A 20,037-nucleotide genomic window follows, 5' to 3' on the forward strand; every position below is an offset into this window, starting at 1 on the left:
ATTGTGAGGACCACATTTTTTTGGTCCCCATGAGGAAAACAGCTTGTAAATCATACTAAATTAAGAGTTTTGAAAATCAAAATGGCAGAGTTTTCTGTGATGGGTAGGTACAGGGTCAGGGAATAGAATATACAGTTTGTACAAAAATATAAATCATTACTTCTATGGGAAGTCCCCATAAAACATGGAAACCAATAAGTAAGTGACATGTGAAGGCCATGCAACCCATGCTCGGAATTTGTCCTCTGCATTTAACCCGTCAAAGTTAGTGCACACACATTAGGAGTAGTGATTAGAGAACACACGCACATGCATGCACGCACACACACACACAACAAATTGTGCAACGGTGTGTTTGTGTGTGTGTTTGTGTAGTTAATGGGTTCCATGCAGTAGATTAATTACAAAGAAATTAATACTTTAATTCAGCAGGGAGGCATTAAATTGATCAACATTTAATAAAGACATTAAAGACAATTGTAAATTGTAATAATTACAAAAGATTGCTATTTCAAATAAATGCTGATATTTTCATCAAAGAACCCTAAAAAATTGTTATCACGATTTCTACTGTTATTAAAAAAATATAGGCAACACTTTACAATACTGGTGCACTAATATGCATTAATTCACGCTTAACTAATGCACAGATAATCATGAGTTAATGTATAACTAATGAAGAACTAAACCATTAATTAATGATTACTGCATTACTGCAAAACTAATAAAGAGTCTATAAGATTAATAGATTAAGTAATACATGAATTGCTATTAATTCAATGTGTCATTGTGTATTAATTCCTCGATAACATATTTTATTAACTAATAGTGTAAATTAATGTGTTAATTACCACAATTAGTCAAAGCTATGCACTTCAACTTCCAGTTGTCTGCTTTAATTAATCATTAGCTAATGATTTGCAAAGGTATCATTATGTTATGACTTTACTTGTTGGGGCACATCATTATTAACTAGTCATTTAGTAATTGTAGTAATTTTGCACATGAATTTGCACTAACAATGAAGTAATTAAACATATTAAGAGTTTGGTTCCAAAACGCGATAAACGCCATTTAAAAAAAAAAATGAGTTACTGCAAAAATCTGACTTTTCAATACTGACCAGATACAAAACAATGTTTAATTTTACGTAAAATGGGACGTATTGTTATGTAATGTTTTCTCCCTTTCTTTCCAAACCGCGACAAACGCCAGTCTCCCTTTTCTGCAAAATGCCACATATCCGCTAAACCAATCACAACGCACCATTCCACGCAATGTAAACAGTAACGGCAGCGCTTTAACTAACCCGGCTTCCTAGGTTTTCTCTATTTTGTCCTTTCGATCAACAAACAAACAAAAAAATGAATAATTTTGACAGCATTGGTGAACCTGCGGAGGGTAAGGCATCCTGCATGGGTAAACGTGACATCGAAATTGAATCATTTACGTGAGGAAGAAGATGGACTCGGGAGGAGGAAATGCCGGCTGTTGCTTGTTCTCACACGACAGCATCAAACTTCTGTCACGCTGACACACTGACCCCCAGAGGATCTTTTGGAAAACTTTCAGTTGTTTTATTCAAAGTCAATGAAAACCGAGTAGGACCAAGCCAGTTTACAGCTGATCGCCGTCAAAAAAGTTCAGCGGCGACGTCCCAAGGTTGACAACAGCGATATGCATAACGTTAGATCATGCTTAATAAATCATAATTCATGATGATGTGCTCGTCTTAGTTAATGTTTTAATTAAGGTTTTGTTCATCCATGAATTCATGAATGAAAAACGTTGAACTGTTAAAAAAAACGTTGTTAGTTCCTGATGATATTAATATGAATTAATGCATAATTCATTTATCCATGAATTCATGATAATTCATGACATGAACCCTTAAAATGTTACCGAATATTGTTATATTAAAGCAATGGATTTATAGTATGCACAAGAAATTCAATGTGTATAAAATTTTATTTTGATTAATTGCATTTAAAAAAAAAAAAATATTGGATTTATTGCATTTTGGGGGAAAAAACGATCTGTTTTTATTAGTGCACCCGTATTGTAAAGTGTTACCAAAATATAAATTGATAATGACATTACAGGACTGAGATTAAGGATTAAAAGGTACTTGGCAGATTTAAAGTATCCTTTTGGGTCTGAAATTTGAAAACACATGTGCAGTGAGCAGAAGTGTATTGATTTTTCATGTTACCTTCACTCTGCCTGTAGAGCGTGGAGTCACTGCCATCACAAACACTGCCATTCTCATTACTGCCTTCATGTGCGCTGACCTCTAACAAAACAACAGAGAAAGAGAGACATAAATCAAAGGAAAACAAAACATTACAAAGCATTACATTACTCAGACATCTAGACAATGTACACAGACATCTCTTTTCAGTAGAAGTTCCCTTATTTACTTGTGATTTCCAAATAGGTTTTTGAAGAATAATAGGCAACTATTTAAATGCACAGTACCTGGCTGAACAAGACTGTGTTGAAACACAAAACAGGAAAGTATATCACTTTTTGGCAAATTCATCCCTCAGAGTTTGAAATGGCCCTCCTTCCACCTCCTTTTTAAAATGTCATAAACTTCTTTTTGTCTGTGAAAAATCTGTGTTTGATGCTCTATTCTAGTTGGCAAAGCTGTCATTGAGATTTAGAGCAAAATATGGGATGTAATAACGATTTTTATATTTGCTAGCTTAAAGGACAACTCCGCCGCAAAATGAACCTTTGGTCTAATTGCACATTGCTACCTAGTCAACCGTTATCTGAGATTTGTTTTCATGATTGCCGAATGTAAATAGTTTTATCTCTAAAAACAGTTTAGCCTATAGTGCTAGTATAATGCTAGTATATAGGGCATAGAGTAATGACAAGTAAAAATCGCTTGTTATTACCACTAACAAGGCTGAAAATAGCCCCATACTAAAACGACAGCATAACAAAGGTCCCTACATTCAAACCGAAGCATTGAGAACTTTGTCAGTGTCCATACAGTTTAATAAGAAGATATTTTATACACACAGTCAACTTCGCGAATACAGGAAGAAGCCATCTTTGAAAATTAGTCTCTACCAGTCGATCTAAGAACGCCGATCCATGTCCACCGGTGAGATGTGAATAAGGTGATAATGTGAGCGCGAACAGTAGGCTACGTGTACATATTGAAGAGAAGAAAACGGTTCGTGTTTGTTCCGAAAACAACGGACCATATGAGATTCTGCACATTTCAGCGCACATGGATCGGCGTTCTTAGATCGACTGGTAGAGACTAATTTTCAAAGATGGCTTCTTCCTGTATTCGCGAAGTTGACTGTGTGTATAAAATATCTTCTTATTAAACTGTATGGACACTGACAAAGTTCTCAATGCTTCGGTTTGAATGTAGGGACCTTTGTTATGCTGTCGTTTTACTGTGGGGCTATTTTGAGCCTTGTTAGTGGTAATAATGAGCGATTTTTATTTGTCATTACTCTATGCCTTATATACTAGCACTATAGGCTAAACTGTTTTTAGAGATAAAACTATTTACATTCGGCAATCATGAAAACAAATCTCAGATAACGGTTGACTAGGTAGCAATGTGTAATTAGACCAAAGGTTCATTTTGCGCCGGAGTTGTCCTTTAAGATATGTTGACAAAACTGATGTTAAATTTACATTTACATTTATCTGACGCTTTTATCCAAAGCAACTTACAATTGCTATATATGTCAGAGTTGCACGCCTCTGGAGCAAGGAGTTACAGTAAGTGTCTTGCTCAGGGACACATTGGTGTCTCACAGTGGATTCGAACCCAGGTCTCTTTCACCAAAGCCATGTGTCTTATCCACTGCACCGTCACCACCCCCCGACCACTCACCGAATTTAGAGAGAAACTAGGAATGCTAATTTATATACAGTATGCATCCTCATTGCTTGTCACATTAAGATGACTTTTTAGAGCCAATTTTATCGCTAAGAAAAGAATCGTACTTGGTTACCTAACGTAACCTCGAGAGAGAACAAAGTATTGCACAAGTGTTGCGTAAGTTTAGCTTACGCTACGGGAAAGATTAATCTTTTCAAGATATGGAGTCAAAAAAATTATCCTTAATTTTGCATTCATTGTCAACGCAGTGCAGCAGCAGCTAGCAGACCTAGAGCAGGCTGTCTAGCATGCTCATAAGCTGCCCTGCAGGAACTGCAGCAACCTACCACTGAGCCCGACGTGACATCACATCAAATGAAGGGCGCTCGCGTCTTCACAGCGTCATAGACCGCCAATATGGGCGTGGCTTAGCATATATAAGCAGGGCTCGGAGGCTGTTTCTCTGGTTTTCATTGACTGAAGCAAAATCGCTCGTGGCGCGAGCACGGGTGGTTACGCAATACTCGTTCCCTCTTCTAGAGAGATCTGAGCCTACCACTTGCCAAAGACCGGTCTGCCCTCGAAGAGAGTGCCCCAACTGGATTTGGACGCATCTGTTGAGATGACCTTTCGATATGAGTTCCCATTATCACACCCCTGTAGCCCCTTTTCCACCAAAGCATTTTGAGAGCCGGTTCGGAGCCGGTGCCTGCGCGCGAACCAGTTCTTTGTGTTTTGACAGCCAAAGAACCGGTTTGCGGCCGGGAAAACTGGTTCCAAAGCGGCACCAACTCTTACCGTTCTTTTAGCACGTCATGTTTACGTCGGGGGCTGGGGCGGGTTTAGATGTATTCTAAACATATTTTCTGACCATCGCAAAGCCAGGAGAAACTGCAGAAACACGCAAGTGTTTTTATTTATTTATTTAGTATTTATTTGAAACGTAAGCAAAGAAGAAACATATATAGTCACGATATAGAACAAATAAATGGAAAGAAAAATGACACAAGACAGGGGTACATAACTTATCAGAAAAGATTACGTATCAAACGAAAAGATTAAAAGACTTACATATTTCAATTGTTTTTAAAGTTTTCTTGGTACACGAGCAAGCGACGCGTTTCTAGCGACGTGCACAGTGACGTAACGACGTCGTTCCCTGGGCGCTCTAGTCAGTGGAAAAACAAACAGGTTCTGAACGGGTTCGCAAGTTGAACCAACTCTGAACCAGCACCAGTTCCGAACCAGTTCTTTTTTCGGTGGAAAGGGGTATCTGAAACCAGTTGGCTGCTAACCAGGGCTGCAGAGCCGTAATGCAAGAGAGATAAACCAGTCCCTCGGGCGAGTGTGCGCAAGGATTTTCCTGGTCGTAAGCATTTTGAACAGTCTTTTCATAAGCACTTTGTTCAAATATCTCAGATCTAAGATGGCCTGAGGGCACTGTCCTTCTTGGGCACAAGAAAATAAAGGCTGTTAAAGCCTGACTCGCTCAGAGAAAGCGGTACCAGTTCTATAGCCCCGTTGCACAGCAGCTTCGCTATTTCTGCCCGGAGTAGATGTGCTACTTCCGCATTCCCTGCAGTCGCGGTCCATGCTCGAAAGCGCACTGTATGAAAGCGCACTGCACTGTGGGCTCGAATAGCCCTGCCTTATTGTGCTTAGCACTCATTCTGAAACCCCTGCCCTGTTTTATACATGTACAGAACAATTAAAGAACAATTACATCTCTTTAACCATCTAGAGCAAAGGATATATTCGGTATGGACGTGGTGATGCTTAAAGAGCTTAGTGAATCAATAGTTAATCCTATCACTAAAATTATCAATCTTTCAATTTCTCAGGGGATGTTCCCTTGTGCTTGGACAGCGCAGTCTCACCCCAAAAAGTCATATAACTGACGTTTTGGGACGTCTTTTGACCATACGTCAATATTCGCCTTTTTAGGGCCCCCTTAAACGTCGGTAGATGAGGTTATGGGATCCTAACTCTACCCCAGACCTAAACCTAACCCTAAACCTAACCCGTCACCTAACTGACGTTAAAGGTAAAGCATCAGTTGTACGGCCCGGGATCGCCATCTAGCGACGTTTAAGGGGGCCCTAAAAAGGCGAATATTGACGTATGGTCAAAAGACGCAAATCACTAATTATTTGAATAACAGTTCTTTTGTTTTACATCCAATGCAATTTGGCTTCAGAGCAAACTATTCAACTGAGATGGCAAATTGCTAGTTCACTGAGAAAGTTAAGTCTCTATTAGATAAAGGAGGGGTTGTCAGGGCTGTGTTTCTTGATTTCAAAAAGGCCTTTGACACCGTAAACCACAGAATTCTGTTGTCGAAATTATCAAGTTTTAATTTCTTTCCACATACGCTGAGATGGATCGAATCATACTTGTCAGGTCGCACACAGTTTGTTAGTATACGGAATTATAAGTCAGCTCCTCTAATATCCACTGGTGTTCCACAAGGATCTATTTTGGGTCCTTTACTTTTTCCGTTGTACATTAATGCTCTTCCATCTGTCTGACATTCAAATGTATGCAGATGACACTGTTATTTATATACACGGAAGTAGTGCGTCACAAGTTGCAAATGCACTTACAGAATCCCTGGTTCATTTTGCGGCGTGGCTAGAACAATGCTGCTTGTTCAACATCTCTCTAAAACAGTGTGTATGTTTTTCACCAAAACTAAGAATTTAAGTATACTGCCAGATGTATTTGTATCAGGGGAAAGATTACAAGTTGTATCTGAATTTAAGTACCTTAGTATTCTGATTGATTCCAAATTTTCATTAAAGGCACAGGTTAAAAAGGTCTGTAACCAGTTCAGATTTAGTTTATCAAATTTTAGATTTATTCGTTATTATATGTCATCTGAAGCCGCTTTGATGTATATGTATTCCATGATTATTTCTCATATTACCTACTGTTTAACTACTTGGTCCCAAGCTAGTATTACTACTCTGAAACTACTAGAGTCTTTGTATAAACAATCACTAAAAACTCTTGACAAGAAATCAGTTCGGTTTCATCACTGCTCAATATTAAAAAAATACAACTTGCTAAGCTGGGATAACTTAACCAAATATCTACATATCTGTTTGCTGTTTAAGAATATACATAGCCTGTCTTCACCATTAAAACAGTTTGTGAACATTAGAACAACTGCTCACCGATCTACAAGGGGGTGGGGAAAGAGGGGACTGTATTATCCCTCTCAAAAGAAGTACCTTTAGCTAGTCTGTGTTTTCGGTCAGAGCTGCAAGGGAATGGAACTCTGTCCCATCAACAATTAGAAGATTACATGCTTTTGGTTCTTTTCAGTCTCATCTTAAAAAATGGTTACTGACAATTCAGCACCGTCAACATTAGTATTGTATTCTTGACAATAGACTTATTTGTACCAATTGTTCTTGACTTTGTTCCTCTCCTGTGTAGCCATCTTTCTCGTTCTCTCTCTCTTTTCTTTCTCTCATGTTTACTTTGTTTTAGATAATATATGTTTATTTTTTTATGACATGTATATGTGTGATGCTGTGTCTCTGTTTTTAGGGTGACTGTGTAAGGGTCTACGGATGAAAAATAGCCTCTTGGGCTAATTCTGGCACGTTTACACTTGTTTATTAATGTGCATTGAATTTGACCCTGTAAATAAATAAATAAATAAAAATACAGCTTGGGGCCGAATGGCCTCCGGGTTCTAATCGCCACACTGTGTGGGCCCTAAAAGCTGAACTGGAGTTGTGGGCGCGACGCGCGTGCCCTCTGTGCTTGAATACGGCGGTTCTCTGACAGCGGTGGGCTGTTTCATATATGACGTCCTGATTGCATATGAATTGCCTGATTGTCTTGTGATCTCTTTGATGCGCGAGCAGGGCCTTGGGTGAAGCGTTTACTAGTAAGCGTTAGTGAGCGCTTGCGAGCAGGCATGAGACTTACATACATATTCAACGTCCCCATCACTTTGGATGGGTAGTGTTTTATGATAGCCCTGAGACACGCACAGAACTTGGGCGAAGTGTTTAAAAGTAAACGTAAACGCTTGTGAGTGGGACTTACATACATATTTTTGACATCCAGATCATTTTGGATGGGTAGAGTTTTTTGATACCCATAGCGCTTGGGCAAAGTGTTTAATAGTAAATGTGAACCCTTGTGAGCGGGCTTGAGACTTACATACATATTTTTAACGTCCCAATCGCTTTGGATGGGGAGCATTTTACAATAGCCCTGTGACGTGCGCACACTGCTTTGGGCAAAGTGTTACAGTAGTAAGCGTAAGTGCTTGTGAGCGGGCACGAGACTTACATGCATATTTGACATCCTGATCGCTTTGGATGGGGAGCGTTTTATGATAGCCCTGAGACGCGCACAACGCTTGGGCGAAGTGTTTAATAGTAAGCGTGAACGCTTGTGAAAGGATACGTCGCCGGATAGCGTAGCTCACACGGATGGCTGAAGGTGGCGAAGACGGCCGGCTTCTTCAGGTGCTGTCCTAAGCTGGCTTTGTCGCTTTCTCCACGGCGGCTTCCCTCTAGATCCAGCGATGCATAGAGCTTCGCTTTAGAGATGAAAATCAGAGAAACAGCCTCCGAGTCCTGCTTATATATGCTAAGCCATGCCCATATTGGTGGGCTATGAGGCTGTGAAGGCGCAGACGCCCTTGATTGGTCGTGATGTAAGCTAAACTTACGCAATACGAGAGAACCTCTTGTAAGAGAACCCACAGAATCATTTAACTGCATTCATATATTCCCAAAATAATTAAATAAATAAAATAAAATCAATTTTAAGAAAAAATAATAATAATTTAAAATGATAAAATAAATAAAGTTAAATTAAATATTTTTGTATTGTAATTGTATTTTTTTCTTATTTACATGCACACATTCGAAAACAGTCGGATACCAGGTTTGTAAATGCAAAAATATATACACACTTCCTATCCATGTTGTGCAGGAACTCTCAGGTGTGTTTTACTAAACACAATGTTACACAGACTAGTTCACAGACTGGTTACAGGTCAAAACTAAAAGGTTAGCTTGAGGAAAAAAGTGAGGGACGTTACTGTAAAAATGTATATACATGTCGTTATTGCGCCCACCTGGCCATTCGGTTACCTTTTCACTTTTTTTTCAGCTGACCCCGAGAGAGCCAGCTCAATATCACCATGACAACAGCACAGAGAAAAAGACCACCACACATCCTGCCTGGTCTGTAACCGCAACACGCACAGCCACGACTACAGGTAGAGATTATCATGTTTACTGCACGATTGGAGAGCCATTATCATTAGAAACATTGGGAATTTGAATTTTTGGGTTTGGGTTTGAGTTTTGAATAAATATTTTGTAAAATAAAATAACCCCAATAAAATAATATTGAGCTAATAATAAAACAAAGTAATAAAAAAACTCAACACCTGAAATAGCTGTTTTAAGTTACTGTTAAAGACTACTAAAATGATTTTTAGTTAGAACAACAAACAAACAAAAATAAACCTTCTAAACAGCCACTTCTGATTTTGATAATATTTTGAGTAAATATTTTGTAAAATTATTATAAAAAATAAAATACAACATATACTAAATCATATTATTATAATTTATAATAATGTGCATAATGCATAATAGAAATTATAATATAAATGTTTTGAGTTTAAACAAATACAAATATACTTATTATAATATGATATCATAGTTCACGACAAAGAATAACACAGAATCAACAGTCTTTAATAAATACACGTAGGGGAAACACAAGGAGAATGACTGTTTTTAAATTTTGAGTAAATGTTCATCCAAGCATCCAAAATCTTATACTGGTTCAAGAGCACTCTCACAAAAGATTCATAGAGCTGAAGGTCCTGGACAGAAAATCAGAAACAGGAAATGTGATCTGGACACTGGAAAAGTCTACATACACTGAAGGAAATCATATCACCCCTGAGTTCAGTACAGTCTCACCTTCACAGAGTCATTTAAACTGTGAGTGTGGCTCACTCAATTTAGAAACACTAAGCATTCAAATGAGTTCATTAAGGAAATGTCAGTTCATTGTGTACACGCAAACTGATATAGTCTAGCAGACTCACTCACTGACAGACTATAATTTCTAAGAATAGCCCTTCATTTGGCTGAAAACAAGCTGAAATTTAAAAACAGTATTTGTGCTTCTGACAAACTGATAATGGCACAGTTGTACACTATGACAACAGTATAATATGTGATCTTTGTCACACCCAAACACATAAACCATAAAAATTAAACATGTGGTAAATGCATTTTTCAGTATATAGAGCACACAAAATACATAACCGTATTACTCTCTCTTATTTATATGAACTCACACAGATTATTAGAGTATGGATGAGTCATATTCCCTACAGCTCAAAGACACATAAATCAAGGTCAGCTTAGACACACACAAATACACACACACAAATACACACACACACACCTACACACGCACACACACACACACACACACACATAACTACACACCGTAAAACAAATAATAGCCAAGTCCCAAATAGACACCTGTCTCTTTTACATGCCTGGTGTGTGGCTGCAGGTTTGGGTAAATAAAGGCCGGTCTCAAATGGAACGCTACGGGAAAGATTAATCTTTTCGAGATATTGAAGCCCAAAAATTATCGTTAATTTTTGTATTTGTTGTCAATGCAGTGCAGGAGCTAGCAGACCTAGAGCAGGCTGTCTAGCAACTGCAGCAGCCTACCACTGAGCCCGGCATGATGTCATGTGATCTGCGCTCTCTAATTGGGCCCAGACCACGCAGCCCTCGCTCTTCGTCAGGAGGCTGTGACCACTGCGAAGAACTCCCAGTGTCGACCCTGCGGGCTCGAAGGTGTTCAACGCCAAAGCTGCAAAAGCGATTTTCTAGGCTGATATGACTAGGAACTATACTCTCATTCCTGCGTAATAATCAGGAAACTTCACTGTCGTACCATGAGTGCAGCAGGCGTAATGTTATGACGCAGCGCCTGAAAATAGTGCCCTGGTTCCAACGTGACCGGGACTAAGTTTGTGTCATCGCGCCTTCTGCACTCATGGTACGGCAGTAAAGTTTCTTGATTATTACGCAGGAATGAGAGTATAGTCCCTAGTCATATCAGTCTAGAAAATCACAACTGTACATTTTCCGTCAGTCTTAGTGCAAGATGTAACTATAGAAGAGTCAAGTTTTAAATAGGAAAAATATCGAAACACTTTGGTAATTTTTTTGGGGAGAAATGCTAATGATCTTGTGCACTTCAATGATGTATGCTAAGCTATGCTAAAAGTGGTACCGCCAGAACCGGAGATCGGCTGAATGGATTCAAAAAAGGTAAAACTCAACAGTTTAACTCTGGGGGAGTTGTAAAATGAGCCTATTTCCAACAAAAGTGGAGTATCCCTTTAACAGAACGCCACTTCGTTTGGTCTCAGCACCATCTGCGCTCACTGACGGCCCAAAAAAGCTGTCCAGGGACAATATTCCCCCGTGGGAATGGCCCCTGCATCCGCAAACAGTCCAGTCGCTATGGCGCCTTTTCTACAAAGTGGAAGTCGACCTCTTTGTGTCAAAAGACAATGCTCACTGCCCAATGTTCTTTTCGAAGAGCGAGGATGTGCTGGCCCAAATCGGGCCCAGCCGCCCACTGTATGCTTTCCCTCCGGTCTAAGATACACGGAGTACTGCATATTTTTGCCGTGCCAGCAACACGCTATGGTTCGCTTCGGTGATGAAAAATCAGATTATATTAGCTTATCGAGTTGTATTTATAGGCCCAGGCCATGCCCGCCTCGGTGGGAGGTGACGTAGTGGGCGTGAAGCGCCCCATTGGATCTGAGGTCACCAAGGGCCTCTCTTGATAGGCTGCTGCAGTTGTTGCAGGACAGCCAATAGGCACGCGAGCTGTCTTGCCTATGTCTGCTGCCGCAATGCGTTTTACATTAATTTAAAATTAAGGATAATTTTTGGCTTCAATATCTTGTGGAAAAGAGGTTTTCCCCTAGTGTAAGTTATTATGCAGTACTCGTTCCCTCTTCTAGAGAGAACTGAGGGTACGTTAGTAACCGAGTACGTTTTGCAGACTTGGTCTGAAGATTAGGTGCATGAGTGAATGTTCCCTTTCGAGGGAACTCTACACTGTGTCGAGAATCGACACTTTGGGGACGCTCCCTAAGCGTGCACCTCTGAAGTATGAATGAAACTAATCCAATCCTGATTGGTGTTGCGTCGTGACGTAACATGTGACGGCATACCCGGAAGTATAAAAGTGACACTGTCACAACACACACTAGCTTTCGCTCTTCAGCAAGCGCTCTGTGTGAAAACTGTCTGTCTATTTGGTGTTGTTTGTCTCATGTATATTGAAAAATAGTGGCCAGCAAACAGTTCAAAAGATGTGTGCATCCCTGCCCTCGTTACATCACGGGTGGGGGGACACGCATTCTTTGTGTGTGAATTGTTTGGGAGTGCAGCATGCACAAGCAGCTCTCGAGTGGGCTGCTTGTGCAGACTGTGATGCAATGCCAATGAGAGTGCTGCGCTCCTATGCTTGCGTTCCTCAGGGTTCTGGTCCTGCATTCGTTGAGGCGATGCGGTGACTGAGATCATGGGGTTCGCAGCGGGATCTCGCAGATGAGAATGAGAATGCTGAGGAATTTTCTCGTTCTCTGTCTGCGGATCCTGTAGCCTCTGAGAGTGGTGCAGGAGCCCGCATCGCGGCTTCTCCTGCCCACGATCAGGTCCCAGTGCTTGAGCTCACTGCTTCCGAGGAAGTGGATGTGCTCAGCATTGGTGCTGACGACCGTGTGTTTAGCACGCCAGTTCGAGGCCAAAATTATGAGGAGCTGGTTGAGGTTGTGACTCGTGCTGTGGCCAGACTTTACATCAGCTGGCCACATAATGAGCAGGGAACGCAAGTTAAAAGTAAACTTGATGAGTGTTTCCTGCAGCACAGATCGCAACCTCAGCGCCGGGGTTTGTCGTTTTTCCCTGATCTCCACAGAGAGATCACAAGATCGTGGGATAAGCCGCACTCGACCCGTGTCTCCAGTCCCAGTTTGGTTGCTTACAGCAATGTTATGGGGACATGTGTTATGGGAAGATGCCGAAGGTGGAACAAGCTTTAGCGGGTTATCTTTCACCTGAGTCGGCATCTTCCCTAAAAATCCCGGCGTTGCCTAGTAAGCCCTGCAGAGACACATCTGCATTGATAGGCAGGGCTTACATGGTGGCAGGTCAGGCTGGTTCATGTCTGCACTCTATGGCGATCTTGCAGGCATACCAGGCCGATCTCCTGAAAGATTTAGACGAGGGGGAGGGGCTGACTCCTAAAGATGTTGCGGAGTTGAGGAAGGCCACAGATTTGTCTCTCCGGGCCACAAAAGAGACGGCCCGCGCCATTGGCCACTCTATGGCTGCCATGGTGGCCACAGAGAGGCATCTGTGGCAGAACTTATCCAGCATAAAGGATAAGGATAGGTCTTTTCTGCTTGATGCGGCACTTTCGCCTTCTGGTCTGTTCGGTGACGCCGTTACATCGGCCGTCGACAGGTTCCAGGAGGCGAAGAAACAATCTGACGCGTTCCAGCAGTATCTCCCCCGTAAGGCGAAGTCTAAATCAAGTAGGGTGGGGCAAAGCGATCAGCCCCAGACATCAGCCAGCTCCTCACACCGGGCAGAGCAGAAAGAGAGCATTTCTTCTAGAGCCCCTCCTCCTGGAGCAACAGAGGAAACGCTCTCAGAAATCGAAGTCCTTCAGCCAGAAAGGCAACCTGAGGGACGTCATTCAGGGTAGGAGGGCTTCGGGAAAGAGGTCCTAACCGAAGTGGTAGGACCTCGGTGGGCTGTCCCCTCCTCTGCGGGGCAACCGAGGTTGTTCTCGCAGCGGAGCCCTCTAGGAAACGATGTATGTTGCCCGCCATCAACGACGCTTTGGGCTGCATCTCTTTCCAGCAAAAATATTATAAAAAAGAAAAAGCATCGATTATGGTAACAAGGACCGTATCGACTACAGCCTGCCGGTATTCCGCTTCAGGGAGTTGAGAAAGATGCTTGAAAAACACCAGAGGCCAGTCTCGAGAGGCTGGTACCCCTAGTAAATTTTGTAGAGGCATGGTATCATCTTCCCAACACATCTGCATGGGTCCTGGTACGGCTTTCCACGCACCATTAAGTGATTGGCCTCTGGGGAGGCACCAGTTGGTCATTCGGTTTCTCCATGGTACTTGGAGGATGAGACTGGCAACCAGGTCCAGGGTTCCTGCCTGGGACCTGGCAATGGTTCTGGAAGGGTTATCCCTGGCCCCCTTTGAACCTTTAGAGTCGGCTTCACCTAAGGACTTAACGCTGAAAATGTTTTTTCTCTTAGCTATTACCTCACTTAATGGGCACATATCATGCAAAATCCACTTTTTTAGCCCTTAAATGCATTTTGTTGTATATTTGGAGTGTTTATAAGTATAGAAAAGATGAAATTATTCTCTTCAGGTGCTTCGTTTATATCTTTATATTCTATTTTGGTCATATTTTTCAACCTGTTTTCCTATTCTCTATTACATTTACTTATGAACAATTACGTCACAGTATTTGCAGCGGAACTGACAAATAAGGACATTGACTACCGGCCCAAAACTTCGAGCAATCTGCCATTATTATTTCTCGCTCCGATTTTGTAGTCCAAGCTCAATAATGCAGAAGTTATAAGAGGGCTAGTCAAAATGTTCAGTTGTTGGATGTAGTGACCTGAAGCACTTCAAGGATCCCCACTTCAACAACCTCCGCCAGTATACAGAAGGGTTTGCCGATCGACTTCGTCTGAATGAGGGCTAAATTCCTTCTATCATTTAGCTGTTGTGTTTTCTGACGCTTTCTAAACGTAAGTTATCATATTGTTATCAATACAGATTTTTAGTGGTAAGATCAGACTCACAGGTGACGGCATTTGTCATTTATCTTGTCAGTGTGCTTGTTTTAACAAGAGAAATAGTCGACTTTCACTAATAACACAACATAGTTAACTTACATACCACTGCATCCATATGAAGACGTTGCTCTACAGGTTTGTCGTCGTCTTTTTCAACTCGCTCGCTCTGGCTCGAATATGTAAGGCTTGATGGACAAGTCTTCCGTTGTTGACATTTTGTTAACGTGTGAATAAAAATGTTCTTTGAAGCTATAGTAATCGTATATCTCTTATCAAACTACAATAATGGCCGAACGCGGGGAGTTGAACCGACCGTGAACTCAGCGACCTGGAAAGCGGGCAGGGAAAGACGAAACTCCTTTTTATTTAAAAGGGGCCACTTCGAAACGACTTGCTCACAGAAGCACATCAGAAAAGGGGTAGAAAAGGGGCCTGTGGAGCTATAATAATGAGGAATTCAGACCCAAGCATTACAGTTATGCTTTATAGAGACCACAAATGTATGATTTATAAGTAAAAATGAATGATTTAAAAGCATGATATGTACCCTTTAAGAGGGTGGGAGATCTCCAAGCCCTGGCAGTGACGCCAGCTTGCTTGGAGTTTGCCCCTGGCAGAGTAAAGGCCTTTTTGCACCCGAGTCCGGGCAACGTGCCTAAAGTTCCATGGAATACGGCTCGTTCTATAGTCCTTCAGGCATTCCATCCTCCACCTCATGTGTCAGCGGAAGAAGAGAGTCTTCATTTGCTCTGTCCTGTCAGAGCTTTGAGCTTGTACCTTGAGAGGTCCTCTTCTTGGAGAAGGTCAGACCAATTATTAGTATGTTTTGGGTCACCTAAGAAGGGGCTCCCGGCATCCAAGCAGACTATTAGTAACTGGATAGTCCAGGCTATTACGGAGGCTTACAAGGTGCGTGGCTTGCCTTCACCTTTAGCCATAAAGGCTCATTCAACTAGAGGCATGGCTTCCTCTAGGGCCCTTCTTTCGGGAGTACCTCTGCAGGAGATCTGTGAGGCAGCTACTCCACATACTTTTATTAGTTTTTACAGTCTCCACCTTCCTAGTACGCCCGGTGCACACGTGCTCAGTCCTTGCTGAGTGCTTAAACAGTTTAACTCCGGGACAGGCCTATTCGGTGCGTGGCCTAGTGGGCACTCGTTCCCCAAAGTGTCGATTCTCGACGCAGTGTAGAGTTCCCTCGAAAGGGAACGTATCGGGTTATGACTATAACCCTTGTTCCCTGAGAAGGGAATGAGACACTGTGTCGTTCTGCCATGCCCCTTGAGGCCTTAGAGCGTCTTGCTTCATCGCGAGGCTAGTGTGTGTTGTGACAGCGTCACTTTTATACTTCCGGGTATGCCGTCACATGTTACGTCACGACAAAACACCAATCAGGATTGGATTAGTTTCATTCATACTTCAGAGGCGCACGCTTAGGGAGCGTGCCCAAAGTGTCGATTCTCGACGCAGTGTCTCGTTCCCTTCTCAGGGAACAAGGGTTATAGTCATAACCCGAGACGGTTTCGATAAGTGGGCCTAAAGTTCCGCTTTTAATGCTTAAGCAATTTGAAAAAACTACAAAAAAAGTTAACTTTAAAATGTTTATTACATCACAAAGCACCATATGCATGCTCTAACAAATGTGTTAAAAATGAATTGTTAGAGTGATATATCATTTAATCAAACCTATGAAATAAATATTGCTTCTCTATCTGCTCTGTTCTGTCTCTCTGGGTGCAGTTAAAGTGTGGTGTCATAGAGGCAGACCATTTAACAACTGCAGCCATGACCCACTGTGAGATCACTTCAATGTTTCACGTCAATGTTTCTTGTTTAGTTTGATCTGTGTGTTTTTCAAGGACAGAGAGAAACAGTCAAGCAAGCTGAAACAGACACAAACATGGATTCATTCAACTATAGCTGAACTACACAAGCTGCGACTACACATAAATACTCGCTCTCTTGCACAGATTAAACTGTATAAGGACGTGAACCCTCATGACAAACAAGCTCAGTGACAGATAATTTATGAGGAGGAAGAAGTTACTCAATCATTACGTCACTGTCCACACACACATTCAATGTGCTCACTGACTCATGTTGGATAATCCGCATTTCTCATTTCAAATGAAGGCCTAGCAGCAGTAATCCTATTTCTTCTGATAGAGATAGGAGAGATGAAAGGTATATGTGGGTGTTAGTCTGATGGCAAGGGGATTATTTCATTTTACACTATACTACACATAAAATAGTTTTAGTAGTGACTAGTGAGCTATCACCATTGCACTGTTACCCTTTTTATCACATGGACTGATAGCAAAATTATAGTTTAGGTCAGTTATTCTAGTATAACACTGCTAGCATAGTGATACTAACATGATGCTGAGATGCTAAAGCATTAGCATTGGCATATATCACTTGCTAATATGTAGCCTAATGTGGTATAATTCATTTTGGATCTAAACCCGGAATGTGTTGTTGAAAAAATATGCCTCTACCTACCTTTTTGCAAAACTCACTCAAACAATTCACTGCAGTTTCCAGCTGAAATGAACTCTAGATTCAGTAAAACACCAACAAGTTTTTGTTCACAAAAATAATAATCAGAAAGGGCAGATTATCAATTAATAAAGACTTTTCCATGAGCAACTCCTTGTACAATTCTATGCTATGACCTAAACACACTTTTATCAATATTATACACACACTAAATTCTTGATGTATGCATGTATTTGGTACCTGGTAATTCAGATAATGCTCCTCTTTCGATGATGTGTTTCCTGTAGAGGGTCTTCAGCACTTTGGCACTGCCAAATCTCTTAAACCGACTCTTCACATTATTGTAGTACCATTCTAGAGACTGTGTCCTCAAGAGCCTACACACAAAAGACAGTGGTTGGATGATACATTTAACCTAATAAACAAATTAATTAAAAGCAACACAAAGCAATATTAGATGAAATGCTATTCTTATTTTGGCTGTGGGATTATTCTAGTTATAATGCTGAGAGTGTGTAACCAGTGTCACTGTTTTATTTCAAATACTAGTAAGCAAATGCTGTATTTCATTTATAATAGAACATTACTTTAAAAATCAATTGTGTATGCATTGCCAAAGTATGACTAATGTCTTTTCTCTGCACTATTTCATCAAGTAAAAAGACTTTTAATTAGTATGTAGTCATTGCTCAGTGACAACTACTATATTAGGCTGACATTGCTTTATTATAGAGATTGTGCAGCCATTACTCTATTCTAATGATTGTGCTGTCTCTGCTCTATTATAACTATTTAAGATCAATGACCTATTGCAATTAAATTTAAACATGTCTTCATTGTCATATATCTATCATTGCCCTTTGACTTGCTTTATTTCATTAATTTCGAAGTCATTGTTCGAGATTCAACTATTTGGAGTCAACATTGTGCTATCACTTCTCCGGTTAGGTTATAACACTGCTTTAATAGAACTGTCAAGTAATCTCTATGGCAACTAAGTGCTTTATGGTAATATCAGAAAATTAGTTCTTTACTGTGCTGTACAGTTTATTATGACAAAAATAAAACACAGTGACTGCTCACTTTTATTTTCTCCATAGGAATTCCCCAAAAAAATCTTCAGAGTTCGCCCAAAACTCATAGTTATTCAAGAGGAAATTTTCATCTAAATGAGATATGAATTAAATCTGAGAAGGGAATTAAAATACTCATATGTGAGTCTGCCAAGCTCCCTGACACTTCCCATGGCAAACGGGATCATTACCATAATTGGCTTTCTGAAGCTTTAATGAATATAACTTGTGTCCATTGGGTAACATGAGCAGAGGAGGACAGAGATGGATGACAAGAGAGAATCACGCACAGGGTTTGGAGTAGGCCTAAACGAAATCCCAAATTAATCATTTTCTCTTTCTGTGAATACTGATAAATTATACATATTTGTTTAATAGTATTATTGAGTCAACATTTTCTCTATTAAAAGACAAAAGCATACTTCAGTGAAAAACAAACAAATGTAATTGTTTAGACAAACCAAATTAGTTCAACAGAAAATCTGAGGCGTTGCAGCTGTGGGGGATGGGGGAACACGTCCCCTCTACTTCTATTTAAAGGTGATTCTGTTTTCTGTACTTTTCCAACACACCACCACTATTCCCCTCCATGTTCTTTGGTGTTGGTTAAATGGGTTAGTGTGAACTAAAATTCAGTCAGTGAGTTTCAGTGTAGCTCTGTTCTATCTCTTATTCATTGTTCTTTTTATTTGGCAGGCTGAGAACCTGATGTTAAATTCATTGCACTGCACTGTATTAAAAACAGAGGACATTCTCATAATTCTTTCAAACACAGTGTATTTTAATTTCTATCATGACCACACTCGGAAATGAGGTAATGATAATGGTAATGGGTATGACAAGGTTAATGTGTTTTGGTGGAATAGATCAAATGCTTCTGCAGAGCAAGCTACAGAGACTTGCTACTGCCAAGACACACACATACACACTATGTAAGACACATATAGATACACATATACATATAAGCATATATGAAATCACCCATTGCAGATCTACAGTATACAGGTGGGGCTTGGAAAGATGGAGGGTTTCAGAGGAACTTTGAAAGTAGAAAAAATACAACATTTTTTTGCACTGATTATGCAATTTCTATATTAGCTTTTGTTCATGTTCTTAAATTTAATTGGTGTGTAGGGAAGACAAAATGCCTTGTCTCAGAGCAGCAATTAAATTTATTGACACGTTAGATTGATAGAAAAATGCATGAATGAGAAAATACAGCACAGGATGTTAAATGAAAATAGATATAAAGCATGATAAGTCACAAAAAACACGATACTTGCCCTATCTGACACGGGTTTTCAAACCTGTCACTGCACATTTTGTATGGGTGCGTCAGGGCACAGGGAGTCAGGCTCACTACATATTGGGAACTGATGACCCTATTTCCGCACAGATGACAATGCCTTCATTGTACGACATTACTACTGGTATTTATGAACCACAGCAGAACCAAAATCTTTCTGCAGTTATTTTTTAATGCTATTTGTGTATTTTGAAAAATACTTTGCTTGTTTATAAATTATAAATGTAATAGATCATGTCCATTACCTGTCTAAAAATTAGTTTATACTTAATATAATTATATAATTAAACATCTATCGCGTGTCATTTTGTGTTGTGAGTTGGCCCACGTGATTTAAGTTTTTTATGCTACAGAACTTTAGG

At 40.5% G+C, this 20,037-nt stretch overlaps 1 protein-coding gene across 1 annotated transcript in view; it reads right to left on the reverse strand.

The window, feature by feature from the left end:
* Positions 1-20,037, reverse strand: part of myripb (myosin VIIA and Rab interacting protein b) — a 298,451-nt gene that overhangs the window by 43,628 nt on the left and 234,786 nt on the right. The window contains exons 4-5 of the mRNA XM_039666448.2: positions 17,537-17,673; positions 2,213-2,293 (exon numbers count right to left, since the gene is read on the reverse strand). Coding sequence (XP_039522382.2) covers positions 2,213-2,293; positions 17,537-17,673 — 218 coding nt within the window. The remainder of the gene's footprint in view (positions 1-2,212; positions 2,294-17,536; positions 17,674-20,037) is intronic.

The sequence above is a fragment of the Pimephales promelas genome, chromosome 22 (genome assembly GCF_988280905.1).
Source record: "Pimephales promelas chromosome 22, fPimPro1.hap1.1, whole genome shotgun sequence".
Classification (NCBI taxonomy): domain Eukaryota; kingdom Metazoa; phylum Chordata; class Actinopteri; order Cypriniformes; family Leuciscidae; genus Pimephales; species Pimephales promelas.